The sequence below is a fragment of the Zonotrichia albicollis genome, chromosome 6 (genome assembly GCF_047830755.1).
Source record: "Zonotrichia albicollis isolate bZonAlb1 chromosome 6, bZonAlb1.hap1, whole genome shotgun sequence".
NCBI lineage: Eukaryota > Metazoa > Chordata > Aves > Passeriformes > Passerellidae > Zonotrichia > Zonotrichia albicollis.
In genome coordinates, this window is record NC_133824.1 from 9,633,802 (window position 1) to 9,661,500 (window position 27,699).

At 36.6% G+C, this 27,699-nt stretch overlaps 1 protein-coding gene across 1 annotated transcript; it reads left to right on the top strand.

The window, feature by feature from the left end:
* The first annotated feature begins 118 nt into the window (after positions 1-118).
* On the top strand, positions 119-27,699 carry TRIP11 (thyroid hormone receptor interactor 11). The gene is made up of 20 exons (XM_074542456.1): positions 119-612; positions 2,802-2,878; positions 3,834-3,944; positions 5,044-5,307; positions 6,132-6,200; positions 6,900-7,065; positions 8,944-9,306; positions 9,993-10,033; positions 10,902-11,105; positions 12,107-15,136; positions 15,346-15,486; positions 15,705-15,898; positions 16,838-17,001; positions 17,326-17,429; positions 17,673-17,772; positions 21,432-21,513; positions 22,309-22,423; positions 23,028-23,150; positions 24,431-24,578; positions 25,909-27,699. The coding sequence occupies exons 1-20, from the start codon at positions 474-476 to the stop codon at positions 26,115-26,117; spliced, it is 5,844 nt and encodes a 1,947-aa protein (XP_074398557.1). The 5' UTR covers positions 119-473; the 3' UTR covers positions 26,118-27,699.

A 27,699-nucleotide genomic window follows, 5' to 3' on the forward strand; every position in this document is an offset into this window, starting at 1 on the left:
CATCTGGTGCACAGCGCACTGTTTTGCCCATGGCCCAGATCCACCCGGTCGGGCGAGTTCCCGATAATCACACGGCGCTCCACGCCGCTATCCCGGCATCCCCTGCTCCCGCCCACGCCATATCCGCCTCCGAGGCGGCGCTCTGGCCGGGCCGCCGCTCTCGATGGTGTTTGGGAGGGGTGTCATGGCGGCCGTTGAGGTGGCAGCGGCCGGAGCCGCCGGGAGGAGTCGCTGAGCCAGGACGGGACAAGACAAAACAAGACAAGCCGGGAGAAGCTGCTGAGCCGGAGGAGCTGGCAGGATGTGCACGGCTTTGACGGACGAGTTGCCGAGCCCGGTGTGCTGAGCTCGGAGCAGGAGCCGCGACCCGCAGTAGCGAGGAGCAGGGAGGCGGAGGCGGCCCCTTGGCCCGGGCAGCGGCTGCAGGGGCCGCCCGGCAGGGCCGAGCGAGGCCCGGAGCCCCCGCAGCCGCGATGGCGTCGTGGCTGGGCGGGCTGGGCTCGGGGCTGGGCCAGTCCCTGGGGCAGGTGGGCGACAGCCTGTCCTCGCTCACCGGGCAGATCTCCAGCTTCACCAAGGACATCCTTCTGGAAGGCGCGGAGGAAGTGGGCGGTAAGGGGGGCTTGGGATGGGCCTGGTTCCTTGAGGGAGCTCTTCCTCCTCCTCCTCCGGCCGCCGGTCCCCTCCGCACCGACCGCGGCGGGGCCTGCGCTGTCCGCACCGGCCCGGAGGGAGCCGGTCGCCGCTTGGTGCCTTTCGCGAATGCTGCTGCCTTTGCTGCCTTTGTTTTTGTTTTCACTCCGCTCTCATGGTCTCAGGATCTGGAGAATACACAAATATAGTCCCAGGCTCTAATAGCAGATGTGAACCCGTTTTAGGCTTATTATTGAGAGGTTTCTGAATTGCGTGAAGTGTTATTATGTTGCTCCGGAATGACAGCACTCAGACAACACTCTATTTCCTTTCTGTTGGCTTAGTTTAGATAAACTCTCAGTTAATTAGCTGCTTTTACACCGGTTCCATAAAACTGCACAGTTGTAGTACAGAGGTTGTTTTGCCACTGGTGTGATCTAAGTGTGACGTGTCACAGAGGCAAAGGTTCAGTGTTTGTCAGTGTTTTGTTTATATTTCAGTTGTGCCCAGAGAAACCTGTCGGGTTCTGCAATTCCCCTATAGCCAAGCAGGAGAACCTTGCTTTGTAAGGATTAGAGGCTACAACGATAAAACAGAAATTTAGAGGGGAAAAAAACAAAACAGAAAAAAAAAAAAAAAAACCCAAAAAAAACCAGAGACATCAGAGTAGGATATACTATAAACCAATAGTGAATCTGTTCTGGAATAGAATATTTTCTTCATATTTTTTTGTAATGACTTTTGGGTTTTTTTGAAAAAAATTTTATATATCACTAGTATTACTATCGTGTAACTATAAATTATTTTAAAAGTTAGCTTTCTCAAAACAGTATTAAGAATAGAAACTATAAAATACAGCAAAGACTTCTGCATAGTCATGTTAAATGTGAAATTAAGCAATTCTGCTTAGTTTACAGTCTCTCATCTATGAAGCATTGTGAAAAAATATTTTATTTTCCTGAGCTGGGCAGTCATCTAGAGTGTTTGTTTTGCTTTTTGAAGGATAAATTGTGAATTCACATTGGTGTACGAGTTTGTGTAAGAGAGATGTACAGAAGTTTAGTAGTTAGGTCCAGGTGTGCTTCACTGCTGGATCCTGCTGTGAACAACTTCAGTCTCCTAAAAATTCCAGGGCAGTACATTCATATGGCTGACTGGACTCCAGGGTGTAAAAAATCTAGTGCCATCCAAGTACTCTTCTGTAAAAACCTTTAAATAATATGTGGCCTTAACAACACTTTTCAAGTAGCTCCTTACAGTCTGGGTTTTTTTAATTTCTTAATTGGTCAAAATTTGCTAGGTTTTAATATTATCCTTTACATTCAGTGTTTTGACTCCCATCACTTGTTTGTGGATTATGGACTTGCACTTCTTCCATTTCACAGTTTTCATGTGTAGATTGTTTCCTCTGCAGTGCTTGAGCTGTCTCAGTTTTAAACAGCACATGAGAAATTATGAAATTCAGTATTTACTTGGAAATTAGTACAATTTCAGATTTTGAAGTATTGTCAAGGTTGCTTTACAGTCAATTCAGGATGATTTCTCATTGCTGAAAGGAAATGTGGTGTTTCTGTCCATTAAAGGTGGGACATGGGAGAAGTAAACATAGTCAACTTAAGGAAGATTGATCATTAAAATGTATCTGGAATTACATGCTTTTTCTGTTGGATAAACTGGGATGGTAGATGTATCCCCTTTTTAGAGACAGTGAGCCTTATGGGACTGATGTTTTGTTGGGTGTGGGTGGTTTGATTTTTCTTCTGAAAGTTCAGTCACTGTTATGTGTATTTAATGGAATTAATACTTGTTATGAAGCTTTGCGTGGCATTACAGAGAAACACAGCTCTTAGGTCAGGAACAAGTCTGAAATGAGAAGCAGATTCAGGGACACAAGATAGTCAAGTAAAACATCTTTATCTCCCTTACTTTAAAGTTTATACTAATCTGTTAGGGTTTTGATTTCATTTAAGGCCTAAATATGAATGAACTAGATTAGATGCAGAAAGACTGTCTGAAAAATAATTCTTACAGTGTTCTGATAAAAAACAGCTTTTGATATTTACCTAGGGATGAACATAAAAGTAGTCTGAAGTAAGATATGTATGAAGAAGTGGTCTTAACAGATTGAAAGGATTGTAATTAAAATGAAAATTTTCACTTTCTTTCAGATGCAGCAACAGAACTCCATGTGTCCAATTCTAGACTCAGAGAAATAGAAAGTATTAATGCAGCACAAAAGCTTGAAGTAAGAAATTTTGGATCATTATTTTGTAATTAAATGCAGTGGTTATGATTTGTTTTGCATGAAGTTGAAATATTGCACTGAAATATCCTGGGTAAATCCAGGAACAAGGGTGACAGTGATGTTAGAATGTGACTCTGGTTTTGTGCCAAACTGCCATCACAGTTTGGAACACACATTTTATTTAGGGACAGACATGTTTATTGGGCTATGCATGTGCTGCAAGTTTTCATCTTTTGCTGACTGTGACTGTTCCTGCCCTGTCAGGAGGACTTGGTCTGCAGCAGTAGGCTTGGCTCTGAAAAGAGGGGGCATTTTCCCTGGTCCTGTTCTCTCTCTGTTGTCCTGCTGTTTGAGCATTCTCACATAGGCTGCTCGTGCCTCTCCAAAACCACTTCAAAATCTCATGTACCCTCATGGAAAGTGACTTTCTGTGCTCTTGAATAGGACTTGTTGGTCTTGTGACTTTCTTTATGTCTCTAAATAAACAACTTTCATGTATACCTTCAGGCCTCAAGAGGATTGTGAAGTTAAGGTACTATTTTGGGGACATAACTGTTCCTGCTTGTCCTCTTTCTAGTTTCTTGCCATCTGCTCTTGCCTGAGGTCAGAGAGAAAACACTGGATACTCGCTCCAGTTTGTGGTTTGTGACTGTTCTTAAATTCTACCTGTGGATCTTGCTAAGATGTGACTCAGTCCTGACTTTTTTAATTCTTGGCATTTATCTCTGGTCATGGCAGCCCTTTTTTCTGGAAGTGAGCTGGAGTCCATGCCATATAAAAATGGAAAGCTTGGACATAACCGTCATTTGGGGCCCACACATTGCTGTTACTGTGTGTTTTGAATGAAGTAGCATGAGAACCAATTTAACTTCTTTGCTGTCCAGTAACTTTGTGTTTTTCTGATTATTTAAGGACTGTTCTAAGTTTACCAACACTCATTTCTCATTTTTGCTAGAATGATAGACTGAAAAAAGTCTGTAGTGACTTAGAAGAAAAGCATGAAGCAGCAGAGCTGCAAATAAAGCAGTTGTCTATCGAGTACCGCAATCAGCTTCAACAGAAGGAGGTAAGACACAGAGTAAAATTTCTCAGTATGTCCAATAAACTTACCTGTTGCTGTTTAATGCCTTTGTTCTAGTGTCTGTTCTCTTCCAGTGGAAATACTGGTCACAGCTGTAGCTTCTTGGTTTGTTAATGTAGACTAAGACATATTTCATCAAATCCTGTAATGTAAGCCAAGCTGCCAGGAGATAATTGAGACAAGAGAAAACACTCAGGGAATGTCGTGCAGCTGTCAGAATTTCTGTTGTTTCTGGGATCCCTGTGAGAACAGACACTCTGCTGCTTTCTATTTCTGATTCTGTTACTTTAAAAGAAGGCAACAGGAACAAATTCCCATTTGAAACAATTGTTTTGTCTTTAGGTATCATTATTTATCTTAACATTTATTAGGCATCATTATTTATCTTAACATATACAATTAAAGAGAACAGAGCTAGCTTTCAAAATTCATGAAATGTCCCTTCGTGATGGAAGCATCAGCTTTATAGGCTATTGTATGAGATTTCCTAGACCTAAATGAAGAAAGTTGCCAGTATGCTGAAATTTTCACATAAAGGAGTTTCATTTCTCATTTGTTCACAAATTCATGTGGGAACTAGAGGAAGCAGAACTATGAGATGTATGAAATTCTTGTTGTTAAATACAGTAACAGAGTTGTTACAAGAAAATTACATGAAGCTGATTTCTCTTTATTGTAAAAAAGTAAGTTTCCACTACATTGAGTTGTTAAGCATAAAAGAAATCACATGTAATAAAAATAACTAGAAATCATCAAATATTGCTTAACTTTCATATCTGAATACTCTCTTTTATATTTTTTTTTGTATAACTGGTTAGCCTGGATATTGCTGTACTGCTTGTGTACCTTTGCTGCTAAAAAACCCATGTCTTTGTTTGAGGTACTTCATAACACTTGAGCTCAGGGTGGTTTTTTTTCCTCCATTATGAAAATTTTTGGAGTTTTTTTTTCTTTTTTTTAGTGAAAGTGATCAGTTATTTGTGATGGGGGTGTTGTTTAGTTTACATTTCATAAGGCCACAAAGGGTAGAGTGTATTTTGATATTCTTCTTATTCAAACAATGCATTTTATCTTGTATATCCAGGTGGAAATCAGCCATCTAAAAGCCAGACAGAATGCACTACAGGAACAGCTGCAGAAAGTACAGACAGCTCAGCTGGGAGCTGGTGTTTTGCCAGCAGCCACTGCATCAGCCTCCTATGTTCCAGAGGTCAGACATTCCTCAGGTTTTAAGGGAGATGACATGGATTTTGGAGATATAATCTGGTCACAACAAGAAATAAACAGATTGTCCAATGAAGTTTCCAGGCTGGAATCTGAGGTTGACCACTGGAAGCAGATTGCAGTGGTGAGTGGTTTCTCTTCCACACTGTCCTTCTCTCTCCACTCCAAATTATTGTTTGCATTGCACTTGGTGGATTTTTGCAAGTCTAGAAGCAACATGTTGTGATGGTAAAGCTGAAACCTTTTTTGCTGTCACATCACTAAGAACACATTCAGTGACTAACTTCCAAATGCTTTTTTCCTATGCTTTTATGCATGATTTGTCAAGTTAGGTAAAGGATTTAATGAACATTCACCTAGAATGGCTCTTCAGGGTTTCATTGCTGTTCAGCCTTTCAAAAAATACTTCTCTTCCTCTTGGCTATGTCAATAATTTTTATTGCTAGCACAGTACTGTTCAAAGTAGTGGTTGGATAATTGAATGCTTTTATACTTTCTCTTCTCCCAGTCCTTGGTATGTCAGTTATAATTCATGGTCTGTTGAGACAAAAATAAATATAATCTTTCAAGCTGCTGCTGCTGTGAGTTACCATTTTTCAGGTATAGCCTGATTTCAGAGATATACTTTTCCCATGTGAAAATACTCAAAACTAAGCAGCCCTGTTGTCTTACTATGAGCAATAACACCCCCACTCCAAATTTTTACCCATTATATGTAATAATGTAGTAATAAAATCCATGAAAAATTAAAATATTTCCATTAAAATGTATTTTTTTAAATACAGAATTACAGGGGATTTTTATTTTGCTGCATGTTAGATTTGTTGTTTTCTATTTTTGAGTATCAATTGAGGAACCACTTTGATAAAAAGTGTATTGTATTTATCATATGTATTTATATGTATTTATCATATTTTTCATATGGATATGTGGTTTGGGTTTTTTTAGTCTTCCAAAGTGCAAGGCACAAATGATGCTGAACAAAGTGAAATATGCAAACTACAAAATGTTGTTAAGGTAAGATGACAAACTTGTGCTTTACTCTTGATGGTTTTGCATATGGTGTAAATGGTGTATGGTTTTGCACATGACTTGTAAATATTTTAACTAACACTGTTATAACATCATTAAAAATGCATGGGGGCATGTAGTAGCATAGCAACCCTTCATTCAGCTGTACAATATTTTAAAACAGTTGCTCTGAGAAAGGGTGTTTGTATGATTTGATAATTACAGTATGTTGGCTTGAAACAGTGACATTAGTATTTACAAGGGCAAATCACTTGTGAAGCTGTTGATCAGCTATGAAACTGTATTTTAGATATACAATATTTTCTCCCTTCTCAGAAACATGTTGCCTTTTTTTGTTGAAGGTGTAAAATTTGGCTTTTACATGTCATCTTAGAAAGTTACTAAAAATGCATTCTAGTGTATCCACTTTGTATGTAAGACTTGTAATTGATTTACATTAGTTTAGTATTTGCTCTTGTGGAGAGCATACTATTTGTGTAAATATATTTTTTAAAGGAATTTCTTTCCACGTGTTTAAAAAATCCCAATCAACAAAGATCAAATAACCTGACTTCTGTGAGAAATCCTTCAATAAATCCTTGAATTAGACCGGGGGAAACTTCTTTCTTTTGTATTGTAGTATTTCTTACATAAGAAGACACTGTGCTGTGTTTTGCCATTTTGTTTCTCTAATGATATTTTTAGGAGCTGAAACAGAATTTAAGTCAAGAAATAGATGAACATCAGCATGAGCTGTCAGTGCTGCAGGATGCCCACAGACAGAAGTTAGTAGAGTTAAGTCGTCGGCACCGAGAAGAGCTGCGCGAATATGAGGAGCGAATTGAGGAACTTGAGAATCGCTTACAGCAAGGTCTCTGTCACCACATGCTTTCTGTTTATTCTATGTGGGCTGGATTTGGGTTAAAATGCTGAATATGCATGTGCCAGTACAATATATATCAAATACATGATGTTTAGAATTTAAATTTAAATTTGAATTTCAGTTCAGCTTCATGTTTAAGACACGTGTCCCGTGTCTTTTATTCACTCTGGTTGGCTTGAGCACTGGAATGATAGCATTTCATCTGTGGAATGTATCAATCTGAAGGGTCATTTTGCATACATACCAATTGTTGTGCTCTGAATTTTGCACTTTCTGGGTTCTTTTTTTAACTTAAACTGATTATAGGTAAGGATAAGACATACTGAATTGAAGATAACAAAGTTACAGGACAAAAAAATAACTTTTGGGAGAATTGGAGAACTATGTGCCAGTGGGGTTACTTGACAAAAGCTCAAAGACTGGCTGGTGAGACAGTGGAACAAGTTGCCTAGAGAAGTTGTGGATGCCCCATTTCTGGAAGTGTTTGTGGCCAGATTGGAAAGGACCTTGAGCAACCTGATCTAGCAGGTGGCCTTGCTGCCCATGATGATGCAGGTGTTGAAATGAGATGTTCTAAAGGCCCTTCCAACCCAAACTATGCTGTGATTCTATGATTGCTGCAAGGACCACACCTTAGTGTGTGGCATGACTATAATGCAGAAGCTCAGGAGTTCCTACAAATAACTTTTTGTTGCCCTGTAAGTGCTTCATCCTCCCTAGATATAGTCATGCCAGTTAGGTTTCCTCAAGAGGCTTCTTTGTACAAATACATAAGCTTTACCTCTAAACCTCTGTATTTACCTGGAAAAATTTGAACTTCTAGAGAGTATATTCTCCTTTTGGAACAAGAGATCTATTCCCTTCTTGGAAAGAAGGGAAGGTTTTTTTTTACAGCTTGTCTAACTTTAAAGGTAGTACTGATAGGGAATTTATTTCTTAAAATCAGATGCCTGTTAAGATATAACAGGTTTTTTCACTTCACATACATACACCACCAGCAGGACTAATACAAGGAAGTTGAAGGCAGAAGTCCCTTATCTTTTACATCACCACTTATCTGCAAAATAAATACTGCTAGTGGCTTTTGAAGAACTAGAATATTTTTTATTTTTATTTTGGTCATTCTGTCTGACAACATAATAGGGACTAGGGCAGGGGCAGGGTTTGAGCTGACACAAAAGTGAATTCACAAGTAGTGTGCTTTCATTTAACTTTTTTTTTTCTGCACTCTTCTGATGATGCCTTTTTGTACTGTCTGACAAATCTGGAAATTATAGAAGATTGTACAGAAATATGAATGTCAGTATAGTGTGAGAGTATGATGGATCTGCAAAAAGGTTAATTCTGAAAAACATTTTTCTTCAGTTGAAAACCTTTGTGCGTCATTTAGCAAATTATTTGGAGGGAATTTTTCTCTGTAACAGCTATTTGGCAAACCTTAGAAATGTAATTAATTAAATTATATATGGATTTTGCATCAATCTGAATTAGATGGGATTTGATAAATTATTCTTAGAAAATTGAGAGATTCCAAATCCTGATAAATTAGATTCTCATCTCCTCACCAAGAGGGGATCAAGTACATTCTAAATTGCAAACTAAATATATATGTGTCTTGCAACACTTATATTTAAAATTGTCTTGAGCCATGCATGTGAAAGTATTCAATAAGCTCCTTGTCCTACCAGTAATGTGTGTAGCACAGCTTCAAATGTTAAACCTATTTAACCAAGCTTTCTGTTAATGATGACCTGTCTTTCTTTTTGTCTATCTCCCTCTGTCTGAAGAAGAGGTGAAAGAAAAGAAGTAGAAGATCTAGAGTGATGGTTTTGGTTAATAATGCAAACAATCTCTTTTGTCTTTTAGATGGTGTGAGCACTGATGCCATGGATGACTCTAAAATTACTGAACAGAAAAGAAAAGCTCAGAGTCCAGATGGAGGACAGGTGGAAGAATTGCGGGTTGTAAAGGACCTAGAGGAAGAAATAAGAAAATTAAATCACCAATTATCTTCTGCCAAAGCAGAAAACAAGAATCTTCTGAAAGAGCAAGAATTTGCAAAGCTAGAAAAAATCCAAATAGCACAAGATTATGAAAAGCTGAAATCTGACTTTGATGCACTTCAAAGGTCTGTGGCAGAGCAAGGTGCTCTCCTGGAAGAACAGAAGCAGCCCCAGTCAAAGACATCTCTACCACAAGATGTTGTCAGCCTACAGCAAGCATTGTTAGGTACTAAGACTATGATTTTTTTACTATTATTTTTTTATTTCTAGTATATTTTCAGAAGTTTTCACTTCTAAAACTCAAAATTTATTTTATGAATTTAAAACTGAATATGAGAATATGTACCTTTAAAGTATTGCTGTTCTAGAAAAGCATTGTCCATTGAAGTAGGATGAAACAGAAAAGAGAATCGTGTTAGGACTACTGTGGTTGTCATAGGGGCTTCTGATTAGGGAAGTAATCATGTCTGCCAACTGTTTGGTAGGAGTTTTTGTCTTTAAAAGTAAGTAAGCCTCAATAGAAGTTGTTTGTTTAAATTCAAAAAGTACATTTTTTGTGTGTGTGTATAAATACACTCAGTTGCTAATATCTTCTCCTTAAGGAAACACTAACATCCCTGTTTAAGAAACATATCTGTAGGTTCAAAATGTTGTAATATTTCATAACTGATGAACTCTAGTGCCAAAGTCCCCCTAATGTGGGATGAGTTGTGAAAGTAATAATCTGCTTTGAGGTGGTGACTGATGGTATGTTTGAGTGTTTTATGGCACTCATGCTTGTCATCACAAAATGCTGTGAAATTATCCTCTTTGAGCAGCAGAGTTCTGTTTCAGCAAGGTGGGAGAATGTTTTTGTTTCATAGTTGTTTGAAAAGTAGTAAATTATCTATTGGATTTCATTTTCCTTTATAGAAGCAGAAAATGAAATAGCAAGACTTTCCAGTTTAAATCAGGTAAAGCAATTTCTAAATTGTTTTTTTCTTTTTTTTTTAACATTTGCATTTCTACATAAATATCAATGTAATATAAAAGGAAGTAATTGTAGTTTAGTTCTGTAATTATATGTGGAATTTATAGAAACAATACATTTTTGCTTGTGAAACTCCACAGTGTATTCTATAAGAAAACCATTCAAGTTCTACCCATGTCATTATTGCCTAGAAAGCTGTAACATACATTTTCAATGTACTAACAGTACATTCTGTAAAATATGTAATTTTTCACTTCTGCTTTAGCATGTTTCAGTTTTAGCACTTACCAGTTGTGAAATATTTCTCTTCTGTGTAGTACTCATAATAATGCATTTCATCTTACTGATGAAGCGAAGCAGTGGAACATATCACACCTTTAGTTCTTGGTGGTGTTGTCTTGGTCCTTTATGAACTCTTAGACTTGAGAGATTTGGTTTGTTTTACTTTTATCCAGTAGCATTTTTCAACTGAGTTTTTCTGTGTTTCGCATGCATTCAAGAGTTCCCATAGCATTGTTCATAATGATGTTGTTTAGATGCCTGTGATTAAAACTTCTGTCTCACTATGCAGCCTGGCTGTGTTTAGGGTGGCTCTTGCAATTATAATAATTTATCCCAGCTGTCAATTCATACCTCAGAGGTGATTATAACTTCTTACCATACCATGGCTTTTTTGCAGAAATTTATGCACTTAAACCAAATGATGAAGAAATAAATATGTATGTGTGAATGGTAGAGAGAAATACTTCGCAACAAAAAAATTTTAACTGGGGTAGTGTTTATTCAGGCTTAGAGTTCTAATGTAATTTCAGCAAGATAAAGTCTGATATTTACTTTTTTTTTATTTTGAGGGACTTGAGAAGGAACTGACAAGTGCACAACATAAACATGAGAATATTCTTTCTTCGAATACAGAGGATCAGAATTCAGAAATAAATCAGTTAAGACAAGATTTGGAAAGGAAAGAACATGAATTAGATGAAAGTATTGCTGAAAGAGAAACATTAATAGCAGAGTTGGAAGAACTAGACAAGCAGAATCAAGAAGCTACTCAGGTAATAAATACTGCAACTAGTTACTGAACTGCTGGATAAATGTTTTGAGTTCTGTGTGTGTATGTTTGTCTTTTAAGTTGATCTTTGAACATAGATAGCAGGGAAATATAAGTTATCTTTTGAGGCCTAAAAAACAAATACTTGGGGCCAGTATTTCTCTCTATCTACCATCTCAATGTGAAATTCAGAAGTGCAAGTAAAACCCACTTGTTATAGACAAAAAAGAAATAATGGCATGTCAGCTATCCATAAGAGATGTTACTTTATGAAGTCCAGTTAAATAGTCCTTGATTTTTCATTGCAACATTTCTTATGAAATTTATCCTGATAATATTCTGATCTGTCTTGTGATATTGTGCATTACAATGATTTTTGAAACTTTTTCCTTTTGGATTTTTAATTATGTTGGATATTTAAGTTACTTTATTGCAAGTTCTTTATAATGTGAGCATTCGTGAAATAAAAAAGCCACCAATTATATATAATTATACCTCTTTGTCAGAGTTCCAGAATATTTGACCTGTAATTTGAGCTGCAAGCCATGTGTTTTCAATTTTATTGATTTACCAATGAATCACCTATGAAATGAAACAAAAAGTTGAAACAAAAAGTTGAAAATAGAATATACAGATAACTTAAGTTGTAATGCCACCCTTTTTTAGCAGTGGATGTTTGCTGAATTCCACATGTCTTGACAAATTCTGACAGTTCTTTTTTTTTAAACAAGTCTTTTTTTATTTCTTCATTTAGGCAGTTATGGTTCTTTTAAGGGTGGTGTTGGGTTTTTTTTCTTTTTTTTTGGTAGTGTAATGTAATCTGTTCTTATTTGACTTGGTTTTAATTAATTTAGCACTGACTAGTTGATCCTACTTATGTTGGTAACTAAGAGACATTGTTTTCCTCTCAATGTTTTTTTATTGTTGAGAGGATAGAAGTGAATGAAATGCATAGTTCAGCTGCTTTTGCTCCCCTAATGAATTCTGGTTTGTGTTCATTTCTAGCATATGATTACATTGAAAGAGCAGCTGTGGAAGCAACACACAGAAACTGATAGTATCATCAAACAGCTGAAACTTGACATAGATTGTGAAAGGAAGAAGGTATCAGAATTAGAAACTGAGAAGATGAAAGCTATTAAAGAGTTAGATAGTCAGAAAGAAAAACTAAGCCACTGTTCATATGCACTTAATGATTTGCATATAACTAAACAGCAGCTACAAGACAATATTAAAGATTTTCAGGAACAATTAAGGAAAGCCCATGAGTGTAATTCACAGAGTAAAAAAGAAATTGAAGAGTTGCAGCAGAGACTAAAAGAAAGAGAGGAGGAACTTTGTGTATCCTTGAGCAAGTTAACAGAAAAAAGTAATGAGGAATCTAACCACACTTGTCAAGATCTGATTCTGAAAGACAGAGAAGTAGAAATTGCAAAACTACAGAATGATGTTTCAGAAAACAAACGAATAAATGAAGATCTACAGAAATCGCTGTCTAATCTCAGAATAGAAAATGGAAAGCTGATGGCAGCCATTGAAGAACTAAAACAGGAGTTAAGTGATGCCATTTCTGAGAAAAAGAAAGTTCATTTGGAAAAAGACACTCTTGTGGAGGCTTTGAAAATGGAGAAAAGGCAGTTGGAGAGTGAATTAAACGAGACAGAGAAGAGGCTTTTGGAACAAGCACGTAATTATGAGAAAACTATTGAGGATCTGTCAAAGGCGCGAAGTATGGACACCAGTGCCCTGCAGCTCGAGCATGAGCGCCTGGTGAAGCTTCATCAAGAGAAAGACTTTAAGCTTGCTGAGCTTAAAAAGACCATTGAGCAGATGGAACTTGACCATCAAGAAACAAAGGAGATGTTGACTACTAGCTTAGGAGGACAAAAGCAGTTGACAGATCTCATAAAAGAGAAAGAGGTATTCATTGAAAAATACAAAAATCAAGCCTTACAGGCGAAGCAGGAACTTGAGGAATATATGAAAGTTTCAAAAAAGCAGGATGTCTTAAAACAGAACTTGGAGGAAAAAGACAGAAGTCTTGCAGTCATGAAAGAAGAAAATAACCATTTGAAAGAAGAAATTGAACGGCTTAAGGATCAGCAAAGTAGATCTACACCTGTGGTTGAGCCTAAAACTTTAGATATTATTATTGAACTTGAAAGTGAGGTAACACAGTTAAAAGTGATAAAGAATAATCTTGAAGAAGAAATAAAAGTTCACAAAAAAACAATAGAAGATCAGAATCAAGCAACAGTGAAGCTTCAGCAGTCACTGCAGGAGCAGCGAAAGGAAATAGATGAGTCCAAATTGCAGTGTCAGCAAATGAATGTCACACACGAAAGACTCTTTTTAGAAAAAGATGAGGAAATCAAAAATTTGCAGAAAACAATTGAACAAATTAAAACTCAGTTGCACAAAGAGAGACAGATTATTCAGACTGATGCTTCTGATCTTTTTCAGGAAACCAAGGTTCAGACTCTTAATGGAGAAAATGGAAATGAAAAGCATGACTTATCTAAAGCTGAAATTGAAAGACTGGTCAAAGGTATCAAGGAAAGGGAGATGGAGATTAAGCTGTTAAATGAAAAGAATGTTTCTCTAAGTCAGCAAATTGATCAGCTGTCTAAGGATGAAGTTGGTAAACTTACTCGGATCATTCAAGAGAAAGATTTAGAAATACAAGCTCTTAATGCTAGAGTTTCCTCAGCTTCCTACAGACAGGATGTTCTTTCCCTTCAGCAGCAGCTGCAAGCTTATGTTCTGGAAAGAGAACAAGTACTAGCAGTTCTAAGTGAAAAGACAAGGGAGAACAGTCAGTTAAAAACAGAGTATCGTAATATCATGGACATGGTTGCTGCTAAAGAAGCAGCTCTGGTGAGGTTGCAGGAGGAGAACCGAAGGTTATCCAATAGATCTGAAAACAGCAGTCAAGACATGTCCAGAGAAACTATTCAGAATCTATCCCGTATCATCCGAGAAAAAGACATTGAAATAGATGCCCTAAGTCAAAAATGCCAAACCTTATTGACTGTCTTGCAGACATCCAGTACAGGTGCTGATAATGGGGCAGGGGGTGTGAACAGTAACCAGTTTGAGGAACTTCTGCAAGAACGTGATAAACTGAAACAGCAAGTAAAGAAAATGGAGGAGTGGAAACAACAGGTAATAACCACGGTCCAGAACATGCAGCATGAGTCAGCCCACCTCCAGGAAGAGTTGCACAGGCTGCAAGCACAAATTTCAGTTGAAAGCGATAGTACTTCAAGGCTGCAGGTAGATTATAATGGCTTGATTCAGAGTTATGAACAGAATGAGAAAAAGCTGAAAAGTTTTAGCCAGGAATTAGCACAAGTTCAACACAGCATAGGACAGCTTTATAGCACTAAGGATCTTCTCCTGAGCAAACTGGATTTGGTAACGCCATCTGTGGCAACAGCTGCCACCGTTTCACAGCTTTCAGGTGTTCAATGCAGTCCTCCTGAAGCACTTAGTGAGGAATCTAAACTCCTTCAAAATGAGTTGGAACAACTGAAAAAAAAGTTACAGGAAAAAGATTCAACTATCAGGATTCTTCAGGAAAACAATCAGCGATTATCTGATTCTGTTGCTACAGCATCAGAGATTGAAAGAAAGAGTCAAGAAGGAACTGAATCAGAGATGAGACAGATCAAAGAAAAACATGATGTGTTACAGAAGTCACTAAGAGAAAAAGATATATTAATTAAATCTAAAAGTGATCAGTTACTTTCCGTGAGTGAAAATCTTAGTAACAAAGAAAATGAAAATGAGCTTTTGAAGCAAGCTGTAACTAATCTAAAAGAAAGAAATTTAATTTTAGAAATGGATATTCGAAAACTGAAAGAAGAAAATGAAAAAATAGTTGCAAGGTGCAGGGAAAAAGAAACAGAATTCCGTGCACTTCAGGAGACTAATATGCAATTTTCAATGATGCTGAAAGAGAAAGAGTTTGAGTCTCACTCAATGAAGGAAAAAGCTCTTGCTTTTGAGAAGCTGTTGAAAGACAAAGAACAGGTATGTACATTGATACTTATGACTATCTCCTCAAAGTAGATGGATTCAAAGTAATATGCTTCCTGGATATTTTTCTGTGTTGCAGGGCCATAGATGTCCTGCCCTGTTCCTTGTTAGATTAGTTGTATCTTTACACTCTTCCTGGCAAAGACTATGCCTCAGGTAAAATTGTTGGCCATGTTTGAAATATTTGTTTATGTCTTCAACAGGGCAAGACAGGAGAATTGAATCAGCTGTTAAATGAAGTTAAATCAATGCAGGAAAAGGCTGTTACTTTTCAGCAGGAGAGAGACCAAGTGATGGTAGCACTCAAACAGAAGCAAATGGAGAGCAGTGCTCTGCAGAGTGAGGTACCACCAAATCATTTATAGTTGCAAGAAATAAATGAAAAACAAGTAAGAAATTACATCTGTAATATTTTTTGGGTTATTTTAGTAGCAGTTACTTGTTAAAAGCATTTAAAATTAATACACTTGCAATGTGCTTCAATAGATATGCGTTACATTTTTTACTTAATTTTTTTAATATGAAGTGGCAGTCCAAGCAACTTAAGGTGTGTTCTACACAGGTGCAGCATTTGCATGAGAAGGAGCAGCGCCTAAATCAGGAACTGGAGAGGCTGAGGAATCACCTTTTGGAAATGGAAGACTCATACACCAGAGAGGCTTTAGCTGCAGAAGACAGAGAGGTCAAGCTAAGAAAAAAGGTTTTGATTTTGGAAGAAAAACTTGCATCCTCATCTACTGCAGTGGAGAATGCCAGGTAGTCTTAAATATCACAGTTAACTAAACTGATGCTCATGCCTCTATTATACTGAGCTGCTATCCTGTAGCATACTAAGCACTTGAAAAAACAAAAAGATAGGAACATTTGTTACTCAGAATCATGAGGGTGATTTGAAATATACTTGGCTACTGTCAAGAATTTAATGTATTTCTCCTTTCAGTAACAACTGTTGAAACCTTACATCATCAACAGTGCTTAGAACTAGAAAAAAAACCCTTAACCCATCAATTTAGCTGTGTGTTAAAGTTTGAAAGAGTCTTATTTTATATTCTTCAGTACACAAGTGTGCATTGTCTGTGACTGTCGTGACTTGTGAATTGCTTTAGAGACACTTACACATTAGTACTTTGTGCCTGATACCATGGAAAGTATACACTGCTGAGAAATTCCTTCTTCATAGTGTAAACATGTAGAGCAAGATGCACTGAATTTCTCATGAGCAGCAGAATCTGGGAGGCTAGAATATTTTAGCACAATGGGAAATTCAGTGGAGCATTCAGTCATTAGTAAGTAGGAAGATGTACTGTGTTCTTGGAGACTGGGGTTAAAAGTAAAACATAGCAGAAAGACCTATTCATTCTTAGTAATTGAAGCAGACAACTAGGAAGATACAGATTTTTTTTTTTATAAAGATGCTGTTATAATAATGAACAAAAACTAGGATTTTTTAAAATGCATTTCAAACAAAAGAAGTTCATGAGGATTTTTTTCTTTGATCTTCAAAATTTTGTTGCCAGACTTCTTTTAAATCTCTTTCTAGGTTGGTTTTGTTTGTTTTTAAAGAGGAATTGGGGGGGAAATACCATAATTTTTGTAAATTGAGCTCAAAAATTTTGCTAAGATGTCTTTTGGTGGGATTTAATTTTCACTGTGATAACTTCTGTTATTTAAGTAATGCATCTTGTTTTCATTAAGCCATCAGGCTAGTCTGCAAGTTGAATCTTTGCAAGAGCAGTTAAACCTAGTGTCCAAGCAGAGGGATGAAACCATGCTGCAGCTGACCATCTCCCAGGACCAAGTGAAGCAGTATGCACTGTCTCTGGCCAACCTGCAGATGGTACTAGAGCAGTTCCAACAGGGTAAGCTTTGTCCAGAAGTAGCAAAGATTGCAACAAGTATTTTACAGCTGGATAGTTACCATGTTTTGGTGCTTTTGAAGTAGTAATTACCTCGTTTCCTTTTTGATAGCCTGAATTTCAAAATCTGTTCTCTATTAAAAACTTGAAAAAAACTATTCTCTGAAAACTGTCGATCAATATCACATTTATGGAATTTGAATTCCACCTCTATCTCATGAAGACCAGATATGAAAATGCTGAGGTTTTGTAATTGCATATCCCAAGAAGAGTTACATGTTGTAAATTAAGATAGTTTTGTTTTGTCTCTTATTTTTAATTCTTTAGAAGAAAAAGCTATGTATTCAGCAGAGCTGGAGAGACACCAAAAACAGAGTGCAGAATGGAAGAAGAAAGCAGAAAACCTAGAAGAAAAAGTTGTATCACTGCAGGTGGGCTGAATAATGAAATTGAGCCTTGTGAAACTAAATTGTAATTCTTCACTGAGCAAGCAAAATAGCATTTTTCTGCTGACACTGTTTTCTGAGGATGTTTACAATCCAGTTATTTGAAAGAACAAGTAATTGCAGTCTCTTCATCTGTTGTGCATGATGTGTGTGGTATTAGGGTAATGTGATAGTGATCTCCCTGCTTCTCTTTTTTTTTTTCTTTTTCCTTTCCTACCCTCTATTTAGGAGAGTTTAGAAGAGGCAAATGCTGCTCTGGATGCAGCATCCAGGCTTACTGAGCAGCTTGACATCAAAGAGGAGCAGATTGAAGAACTTAAGAAAGAAGGTAACTACATTTTTTTTTTATTTCTGCTTAAAATATTTCAACAGCTGAGGAGATAATGTAATATTCCTAGAAACTTACCAAAATTCATATCCTATGAGGGACTAATTCTGTGCCTCAGAATTTTTTTGCTGGCTTCCTTGCTTATAAAGCAAGTATGAAAAAGTATATTTACCTTCTGTTAGACATCTTTCTCAAAAGAAAGCCCTGTAGAAGTTTTTTTGATTTTGGGGGTTTTCCCCTGTAAATACCAAGACACTTGAATTAGCTCTGTGTCTATTTTAAAGGTTGGTGAAATGCTAAATGTTGTCAGATTTTCCAAAGTAGCTACCATATTTGGCATAGATACAGAGCACAGTGAGGTAAAGGTGTGCAGTGGGTACAAGACAAAGAGGCAGCAGCTCTTGCACAGATGTGACTGCAATCTCTGCTGGGTGCACTGGTAACTCATGCTTTGAGCATATGCAGCTAATTATTGCTATTATTGCTATACCTTTTGAATGCTCATAAGCCTTACTCTTGTAATAAGTGATGTTTTCTTGAAGCATTCTTGCTTATGACAGATAGGTGGTGTGAGATCTCCTTTGAAAATCTTCAAGATTCCAGCAAGAGCTCTACAAAAAACAGTCTATTGCTTTTCTGCTACATATTTGGATGTGTACTTACTTAAATTTACTTCTCTCCAATTTGGCATCCAAGTGGGCATCATAGATGTGCTCCCTGAGTTCACATATGAATTTTATAAGCTCAATTAAATTTCAAACTGCTACAAAATGTACAACTACCGATCTGTTTTTGAATTGACTGATCTGTATATCTATGTCTCACTACAGATATTCACAGCAAAAGTTCACAAGTCCTGCATTGAAATTAACTTTGGCATGGGCAAATACTGCTTTTAAGTGGGAAGTTCTTCATTACTGTTTATTTTGTTGTTAAAACCTTGCTTAAGAAAGCAGGAGGGATTTAAACTCACAGAGAAAACTGAGTATCAAGCAGTGTTGTATTGGCAAGCAAAGCACTTGATAAAAAAATTGAAATGGAATTGCTGCATAAAGGAAACAGCACTTTAATGTTGTTGTAGGGTAAATAATGACTTTTATAGAAAGAAAAAATAACACTTCGTATTCTCTATTTATACAAGAAAACATAAAATGTCTTACTGCAAATTGGCCAAATACATTCCCAGACACAGTTTTCTTAGCCAAATCTTTTGAAGGATTTCTTCATGGATTTTTTGGCAGAAGAAGTGATTTTAATGGAAAAGTATAAGATGTACCAGATGCAGTTTTCTGGATTGCCATAAATGGTTAACAAATTATTGGACACTGTAAATGTCTGGTTTACAGCAGTCCATGCTGAGTTTTGGCTCAGGACCTTTTTATTACTTAGTCTTTTCATACACCCCAAGTACATGTTTAAGTCCTTTTCAGCTATAGGATTCTATTTTAGAGGGAAATGTTCCATTTAAAAAATATGTTTAAGATGAAGTTGCATAATCACTGTGTAGTGGTCCTGAAAAGTTGATCCTCTTTGATATCAATTTTAATTTAAATTATTAACGCTTTTGATTTTTTTAAAATTATTAATACTTTTGTTTTAAGATCCATCATAAAGGAATACATGAAATTAATAAAAATTGAGAAAGCAACTCAAAATTGTCTTGCTTTGTAGAGAAATAGCAACAGTGTAAAATTTAATTGAAATTTGTTTTCAAATGCTGCTTGTTTATCTTTTTGTGGCATTGGTAGTATGATTCTCTATTCCCTTCTGTTCTGTGGACATGCAAATAACAACTCACCTGTGTATGCTCCTGCAGCTTTATCATTCTATAATCATATTGCCTATCTTTTCCTTCAAGTATTGTTGTCCTATTTAACCCTATTTACAAAGTAGCATAATTTAAGTAAATGTAAACTTTGAAACCATGGATTAATTCTCCTGTGCCTCACCCTGGTGTGTTGAGAGAGAAGTGCTGAAGAGCAGTCACATTATTGGAATGGAATTTATGCATATGGATGTAGTTGTTGCAAGATAGATTGTTGTATAATACAGGTTTTCCTTTAGTTTTAACTTGCTTTGAATGAGGAGCTTACTCTTGAATAAGAACTTTCCCAGCATGACATTAGGTTGTTCTATTCTGTACTCCTTAAAATTCATATTTGTGAAGTAAAATGTTTGCATAAAGATGTGGAGTACAGGAGAACAGGGCATAGTAGGTTGCATCCATTTCACAGACTGGCTCTTTGATGTGTATATGTATGAAATCTGTGTGAATTCTCATGGAGTTAATTAATTAGTTAATTGAGAGCCATGTTTTGTCAACATAGTTGTGCCATGTACTTTTTAAAGACTGAAAGTTGTGGAAATGAGTGGAATCCCTTTCCATGCACCACAGATTATTTGAAGGTTGCAAAAATTCATAGAAGTAATTTTTCTTATAAAGATATTGAGGCTTTTTAGAAATTAACTATAAGATAGATGAAACAAAAGTGTATCTTTTGTGGCTTTTTAATGAAGAATTTTTAACTAACATGAGTCCAAACACTGTTAAAAACTAAGTTGACCAGCAGTTTTTCCAAAGGATTTGGAGGTAAGCATTACACCTCATAGGGAGAGAGGAGAGAAAGTTCATCCCATCTGCTTATATCTGTAATTAGAGTTGGTCTTCACACAGACAGCCCATTTTACAGTACATTTGTCAGGTTTTTGTGTTTGAATAAGGCTCAATTGTACTTTTATTAGGCTTCAGAGGTAGTATGTTGCAGAACCCCAGTTTGGTGAGAAATGACACTTTGGCTGTCTTTCTGGTCTTAGGCCACCTCATGTTCATTGACTTATAATTCTGGCCTACTTATTCAGCTTGCAGGCCATGATGCCTGACTGAAGTGTTTGCCATTTTTCTCTCAGTCTTGTTTTTGGTTCATGGTAGCTGTGGCATTTCATCTCTTCCATTCATGTTTTTCTTCCCAAAAGTAGGGGTAATCTTGCATATGTCTGCTTCTCTTGCTAGTATACTGAATTTTGAAGCACAGCACTGTTTGTATGGTGCATTAGTGTGTCCCAGCATGCTGTTCCCAGGGCTTGCATCAGTCACAGGGGTGGGAAGGGTCCAAACAGAGCAGACCCTCAACAAGCTCCTGATGTTGCTCTGCTAGCAAATAATGCATCTGGGAAACTGAGGAACTCCTTGGTGCTTCAAAGGAGCAACTTGATGGTAGGGTACACAGAATACCTGGGCTTGGATAATATTGGAGGTTATGGGCAGAGATCAAAAAGACCTAATGCCACCATGGAATTTGGTCATTCTGAAGAAGATTGCCACCACAGGACTACAGACCTTGCTGCTGAAGAGTTTCTTTCTAGTTCTGTATTATATAGATAGAAAAGAGCAGTTCATCAGACCCTCTGCAATGTATTTATTGAATGTGTGGTCCTGTACTTTAACTTTGAGTATCATTCCTGAGATTTCAGCTTGTGGTTTCAAATAGCAATGATTTACTAAGTTGACACCTTTTTTTAAAAAAATCACATCGATTTTTTGGTTTTGTTTCTTATTTAAAAGCACCATAGCAATTATTTATGAAGGTATATATTACTGATCAATTTTGCAACAATGTTTCAAAGTTTTTGTTTCTTATGTTGTGACATTACATTTATAGGTGAGGTCAGAAGAGAAATGTTGGAAGATATGCAAAATAAATTAATGAACCTTATGAACAGCACAGAAGGAAAAGTGGACAAGTAAGTCTTTAATGAAAGATTTGGTCTAAGTTTTTGGGTTTATTCCTCTCAGTGTGCAGATGTGGCACTCGCAGTTGCAGGTGTAGTAGAGGATTGTACTTCTGTATGTTGCCTTGTAATTACACTTCTCTTATTTTGACATTTTTCAATTGCTTGGTGGCCGTAAATAGTCATTTTGATTAGTAAAACCAATAGATATGTGACTTAGGCTCACTGATTTGTTTCTTAAGCAGAAGTGCACTTCTGTAGCATCAGCTCTGCAAATGGAGATAGGAGTTCTTAATGAGCATATTTTATAATGTTCAGGGTGTGAACAGCAAGCCTTTTCATGTGTCTGCATCACCTGGATGTCATGTAAATCTCTTCCTTGGTGCCTTTTTTTTTTTTTTTTCTTTTCTACCCAGCAGAACTGGAACAGGGATAGGCAGATGGGCTCCCCTGCCCCCTTCATTATGCCTTGGTTTGGGACTACACAGAGCTTTCTTTTTAAATGCTCTGCTGAATCAAGATCTTAGAACAAGGATTTTCTCTGACTGTAGTATGTACATCCAAATAGCTCATATTACCATTCAGTTTCACTTCACTGCATACAATATTGCTATTACTGTCCAAATCCACACTGTGTAAGAAATAACTTAGAGGAAATTGGTGAGGTACCCTTTAGTTATTTGTATTTGGTGTGTTTATTTATATTACTGTAAATTAGGGAAGAGTATGAGGAATAAATGCATCAATATTGTCGTGTCAGCTGTTACACAATAGCAGCTTGTATAACTACCTTCTTTTATTCTGCAGACTGTTGATGAGAAATCTCTTCATTGGTCATTTTCATACTCCAAAAAATAAACGTCTTGAAGTGTTAAGGTTGATGGGAAGTATTTTGGGACTGAAAAAGGAGGAACTTGATCAGGTAATACTTTGCAGAAAATGGGGCACTTTTTTTTTCTTTTTCTTTTTCTTTTTTTCTTTTCTCTTTTTCCTTTTTTTCATTTCTTTTTTTTTTCCAGTATCCTTGTCTGAAAGTAGAATGACTTGCTGCTGAGGTAAATGTCCCTGCACATTTTGTAGGGAAAGTGTTTTTCTTCTTTTATCTCACCTTTTTTTATATGGGACTTTTTAATGTTTTTTATATGATGATCTTCATCTTTTGATAATGTTGTTTTAATAGGGTAGATTTCATTTTGCTGAGGAATGCTGATGCAGAAAGGAAAGCATTTTGTGCTGTTGTGTAGAGTAGCTGTAATATATCAGTTACAGAAAAGTAAGCCTGTTATATATGTACCAGTAGTTATTGTGGAAAATGTGAGACTTATGTTTTTAAATAAAGAGGCAAGTTTTTAGACTGCCATCTCTTTGGGAGGTGGAGAATATGGTTTTGACAACAATAAAAATTTGCATTTATCTCTAAGAGTGACACATTATATGGAATTGCATCTTGTATTTATTCACTTTCTTTTATGTACTGCTTTATTTTTTTTGTTTCCTAACTTTGTTTTCCTTAAATACTTCTCTAGTTACTATCTGAAGAGCAAAGAGGAGTTACAAGATGGGTGACTGGCTGGCTTGGTGGAGGAGCTGGGTCAAAGAGTGTTCCTAGTACACCTCTGAGACCAACTCATCAGAACATTTTTAATAGTGTAAGAATTAGTCATTCATTCTCTTGGTTTGAGTGGAAAAATGGGGAATTGCATATTAATGCCCTTCAGTATATGCATATTTGGCTCATCAGTATATTGAGCTACATTTACTGGTGCTGCTGTATCTTGCCTTAATTGTTTTGTGCAACTGCTTTGGCAAAAGGTTTTTTCCTGCACTAAGGAAATATTTAGACATTGAAAATTACACAGTGATAAATCTTGTCTTCTAATACAGAAGACAATTACTGTTCCACTGGTTCCTGGCATCACTCTCTCACAGTATGGACTTCATCTTGCAAACTATGAATGCTGGAAGTTAAATGTATGTGAGAGTGTGGAATTACACAATTCTCAACAGTATAGAATATGATGACATTGTATTTTGATGATTGTGTTCCCATATGTACGTTAAATTTAAATTGAGAAGCTTTTTCAGCTGCTGCAGCTAGTGACTCTTATGTACAGCATATAAAACTTATATTTTAAGTTTTCAAATAGTTTAAAATAACAGATCTCATAGCATGGTCCACAGGAGCAGTTTATCTATGGAACTTTCCATTTTGCAGGCCAGTAAATAATATACTCAAGGACCAAGCACTGAGGGATTGGAGTTTTTGGATTGACTGTTTTTTTGCTCAGTTGAGGTAGAAATATTGAGAATGGATCTCTGTAAATAATCTTGAACTGTAGGGATTGTTTTTTTCTCCCTAAAATAGTGCAGGCACATAGGCCACTAAAGGACTGTGGTCTGATTAACTGTAGAAGTAAAAGAGAAAAATTAATGCTTCTGTGTGAATAGGACAGACTTTACTAAGCCAAATTTTATCTTGTCATACTACCAACATCTTAATAATTCCATGCTTCATTTATTTGAGATTCTTTATGAAATAAAGCATGCAGGGCCTTTAAGAGAAAAGATTGGGTTTTATGTGTTTCTGAGGGAGAGATTGGTTGAGTAAAGACTAAGGAAGTACTGTAATGTCAGTAATAGCATGGAATTCTTGAAATAACTGGCTTAAATCAATAATGGAACCATGGTAGAAGTATGTTTGTTGTCTTTAGAGTTTATCAATTTTATATAAATGCCTCTTAGTGAAACAACAACAAAGAGTGTATTTTGAAAATAAATTTGTCTCTCACTGAGGACTGCTTAGTACTAAGTACAAGTAAAATGATTGCAGGGCACTTGACAGCTTTTTATTTTATGTATATATGTATTTTTGACTTAGTGCTTTTCACTAGAGCATCAGTGAAATATAATAACTAGTAGCTTCTTATAGTCTTTTTCAGAACTGTTCGTGAAATTCCTTGAAACTGAATCTTCCCCAAGCCTTCCCCCACCCAAGCTCTCTGTTCATCACATGAAACCTTTAGGAGCAGCAGGAACTGGTAAAACTAGCAGTACTCCACCCAACAGTCAAATGCAAGGTAACATTCTAATCTTTACACAGAACATAACTAAGGGTAGAATTTTCAAGAGAATTTTAATGCTTCTGTGCTTCCTCACTTGTAAATTAAGAACTTGATTTCTTCCCCCCAACCATGTCCTACTTTTGTCTTTTTTTTTTTTTATTCTTCTCCTGTCTCTCCTTCCCATTGCATCTGTACCTCACTTTCTAACCTCTCAATAGAGAAGATTAGAGGAACCAAAGTCTCTTTGATACAGGAAGGATTTAACAGCAGCTGTTAGAGTCAAACAGTTGCTGTGTAGACAACTTCATAGAGTGTAGCAGTGAACCCAGTTCTGATTTTCAGCATCCCTGTTGATCAGCTTGTGTTGAAGTGACTGAGGAATGCAAGTAATACAATTTTGCAGCGTCTCTCTGGTGTGTGTAGAACCTGGTTGCTCAGAGAGAACCAAAACAAAATCAGTTAAGTGTATGGCCTGGTATGAAATCTCTGTAAGCTGTGCAGAAGTGTTGACTTTTTCTAAGACAGAGAACAGTTCAGCTTGTATTACACATGTTAAATTAATGGACTTTTGTCTTAAATAATTTAAAATTCAAATCTTCAATTTAGCTAGTCCAGTTTGGACCTAACTTTTTACAAATGTTTAGGACTTTACCCTAATATAGGCCTGCTGGTTTGCAGAAGCTTGCTTTGTTTGAAACTTAGCTGTAAACTCAAAAGAAAATTAAAACAAAAAGCCCGGAACACCAAACCCCTAGATATTATATGTATGTACAGAGATAGCAAGAGATGCTAAAAAACCCACTTTCAATTCACCCAAAGTAGTTGATTGTTACAAAGTGCTGTTTATTTATGGGGGTTTTCATGGGGCTGACCCTGGAGAAGCTGTGCCATGTGTTGGGAAACCTTCCTGTGCTCTGCACTGTAGTGCATGTGCCCTTACACCTGTGCACAGTGCTGGAGTCAGTGAGACAGATCCTTCATGTCTGGCACTGCAAAGGTGAAGTGAACTGCAAAGGGTGTTCATGTTGCCTGTCAGATGTGCACATTTTCCTGGGTAGCTTGAGCTGTTACAGAGTTTTGGTGGTGGACTTGGCATTGCTGGATTAACAGTTGGACTTGATTTTAAGAGTCTTCTCCAACCTAAAGGATTCTATGGTTCTATGAGAGCAGTCAGAGACAATAAGAGTCTTTGAAGGTGTCTACAGTCCATGGCTAGGAGATTTTCAAGGACTTACATGTTGCAGTTTTAGAACATGTCTCTGAACAAATGCTGAAAAATTGGATAGATTTAGGAATGCTTTTAAACAGTGTTTTCATTGTTGGTTTGGGTTTTTCTATATTCCAGATTCTCCAGTCTCAGGAGTGGGTAGAAGACCAGATGCAAATCCATTTTTAGCACCTCGATCTGCAGCAGTGCCTCTCATAACACCAGCTAGTAGTTCTGGACATCTGCTTATGAAACCTATTTCTGATGCATTGCCTACTTTTACACCACTGCCAGTGTCCCCTGATGCCAGTGCTGGTGCTGTTTTAAAAGACCTCCTAAAACAATAGATGACCTTGTATCAGTACGATGATAGCACTTTAAGGAAAGTGAGAACACTATGTTGTATATAATTTACCACAATGAGGCCTTCTGTAAAAAGTCATGTATTTGATTGCAATTGTACCTTGCTTTTCTTGTACTTACAAACTTATCAGTGCTTCAGAAATTCTAATGGTGGAATGAATAATTGCCTTCTGTATAGCAGGCATTCATTTTGGGTGTGGGTTAAATATTTAACTGAGAAAAAAATCTATCTTGTTGTTAGATTGTCACAAGAGAAATTAAAGGATTTTTAAACCTTAGGTATACTTGGTTTGTTCAGATATGCATAGACAGTATTAACTCTTTGGTGTTGAAATTTGTTTTTCCGTTAAAATGATCTGCCATCTATGTTCAAGAACCAGACTAAAAAAATAAACTAAACAACCAATTAATGGTGTTTATTTCATGTACTTTTGGACATGTATTTCTTATTTACAAGTTTGATTGCATTTGGGGGCAATTTGAGGCACATTAATCTCTTTGCACAATGATTTGGTTTGCCCCCCCCCCCCAGACTAAGAGCTGTTTTCAGCAGTCAAACCCATCAGCACCAAGGAGTTAACTGTGGAAGTGAGGCTGCACATCCATGTGAAGAATGGGTAATTTAGCAGGTGAGACCTTCACATATATATAAAGACACTGTGCTCTAATGGTCCAAGGTGTATATATGAGAGAATTTTTATCTTGCAAGATTTTGTAGACCCAAATATAGACTTAAAGCTTGAACACATGTATAGAATTAAAAGGGAGGAAGGTGCTTGCTTATCTCAAATGTGTAAATAGGTCTTTGTACAACCAAGGCCAAAGTCAATTATTCTGTAAATTTTGCTGTGATAACTTGTACACTTTGTTGAACAGGTAAAGAATGAAGTTGCTTACTAAAGAATAAGAGTCATCCTCATAGTGAATCTGAGATAAAACATCTTCAGTTTAAAATGTGTCATTTCTATGTCTTTTTATATGCCTCTCCTTGTTAAGTCAGTGTTAAGATAACTGTTGTGCAAGTTCTATATTAGAACTGTCAACCTTCTTCATTTTCATTAAGGTTCTGGATAAAATTGTTGTAAGAGTTATATTTAAATAAAACGAATTAGTGAACTTGTACAGAATCAACCAAAATAATGCAAGAATTCTTTGCATTTATTTATATAGAGGTCATATAGTGAATTTTGTTTATTGCCTTGAAACCTAGCAAAGGTTTTTTATTTGTTGTACTTACTTTAAGAGCTGTTTGAATCCCTTTTCTCCAGTATAGTAATGTTTCATGGAAAACTTAGCAAATTTGTAACTGGATTGACCTACCATATTGGATTTTGATTTTAATTTTTTTACCCAATTATGGACAGTTTGGCAGTTTGATTTCTGAAAAGACAGCAGCCACATATTTACCAAAGTAAATTTTGTGTTATGTAGTAAATGTAATGAGAATGTCAAATTACCTCAGCTGAGAATATTGCAGTTAGATACTTCAAATCTACATCTTCATTTAAACTGGACTGGAACAGCTACTTTTTTTCTATATAGCAATTATAAAGAAAAGTGAAATCA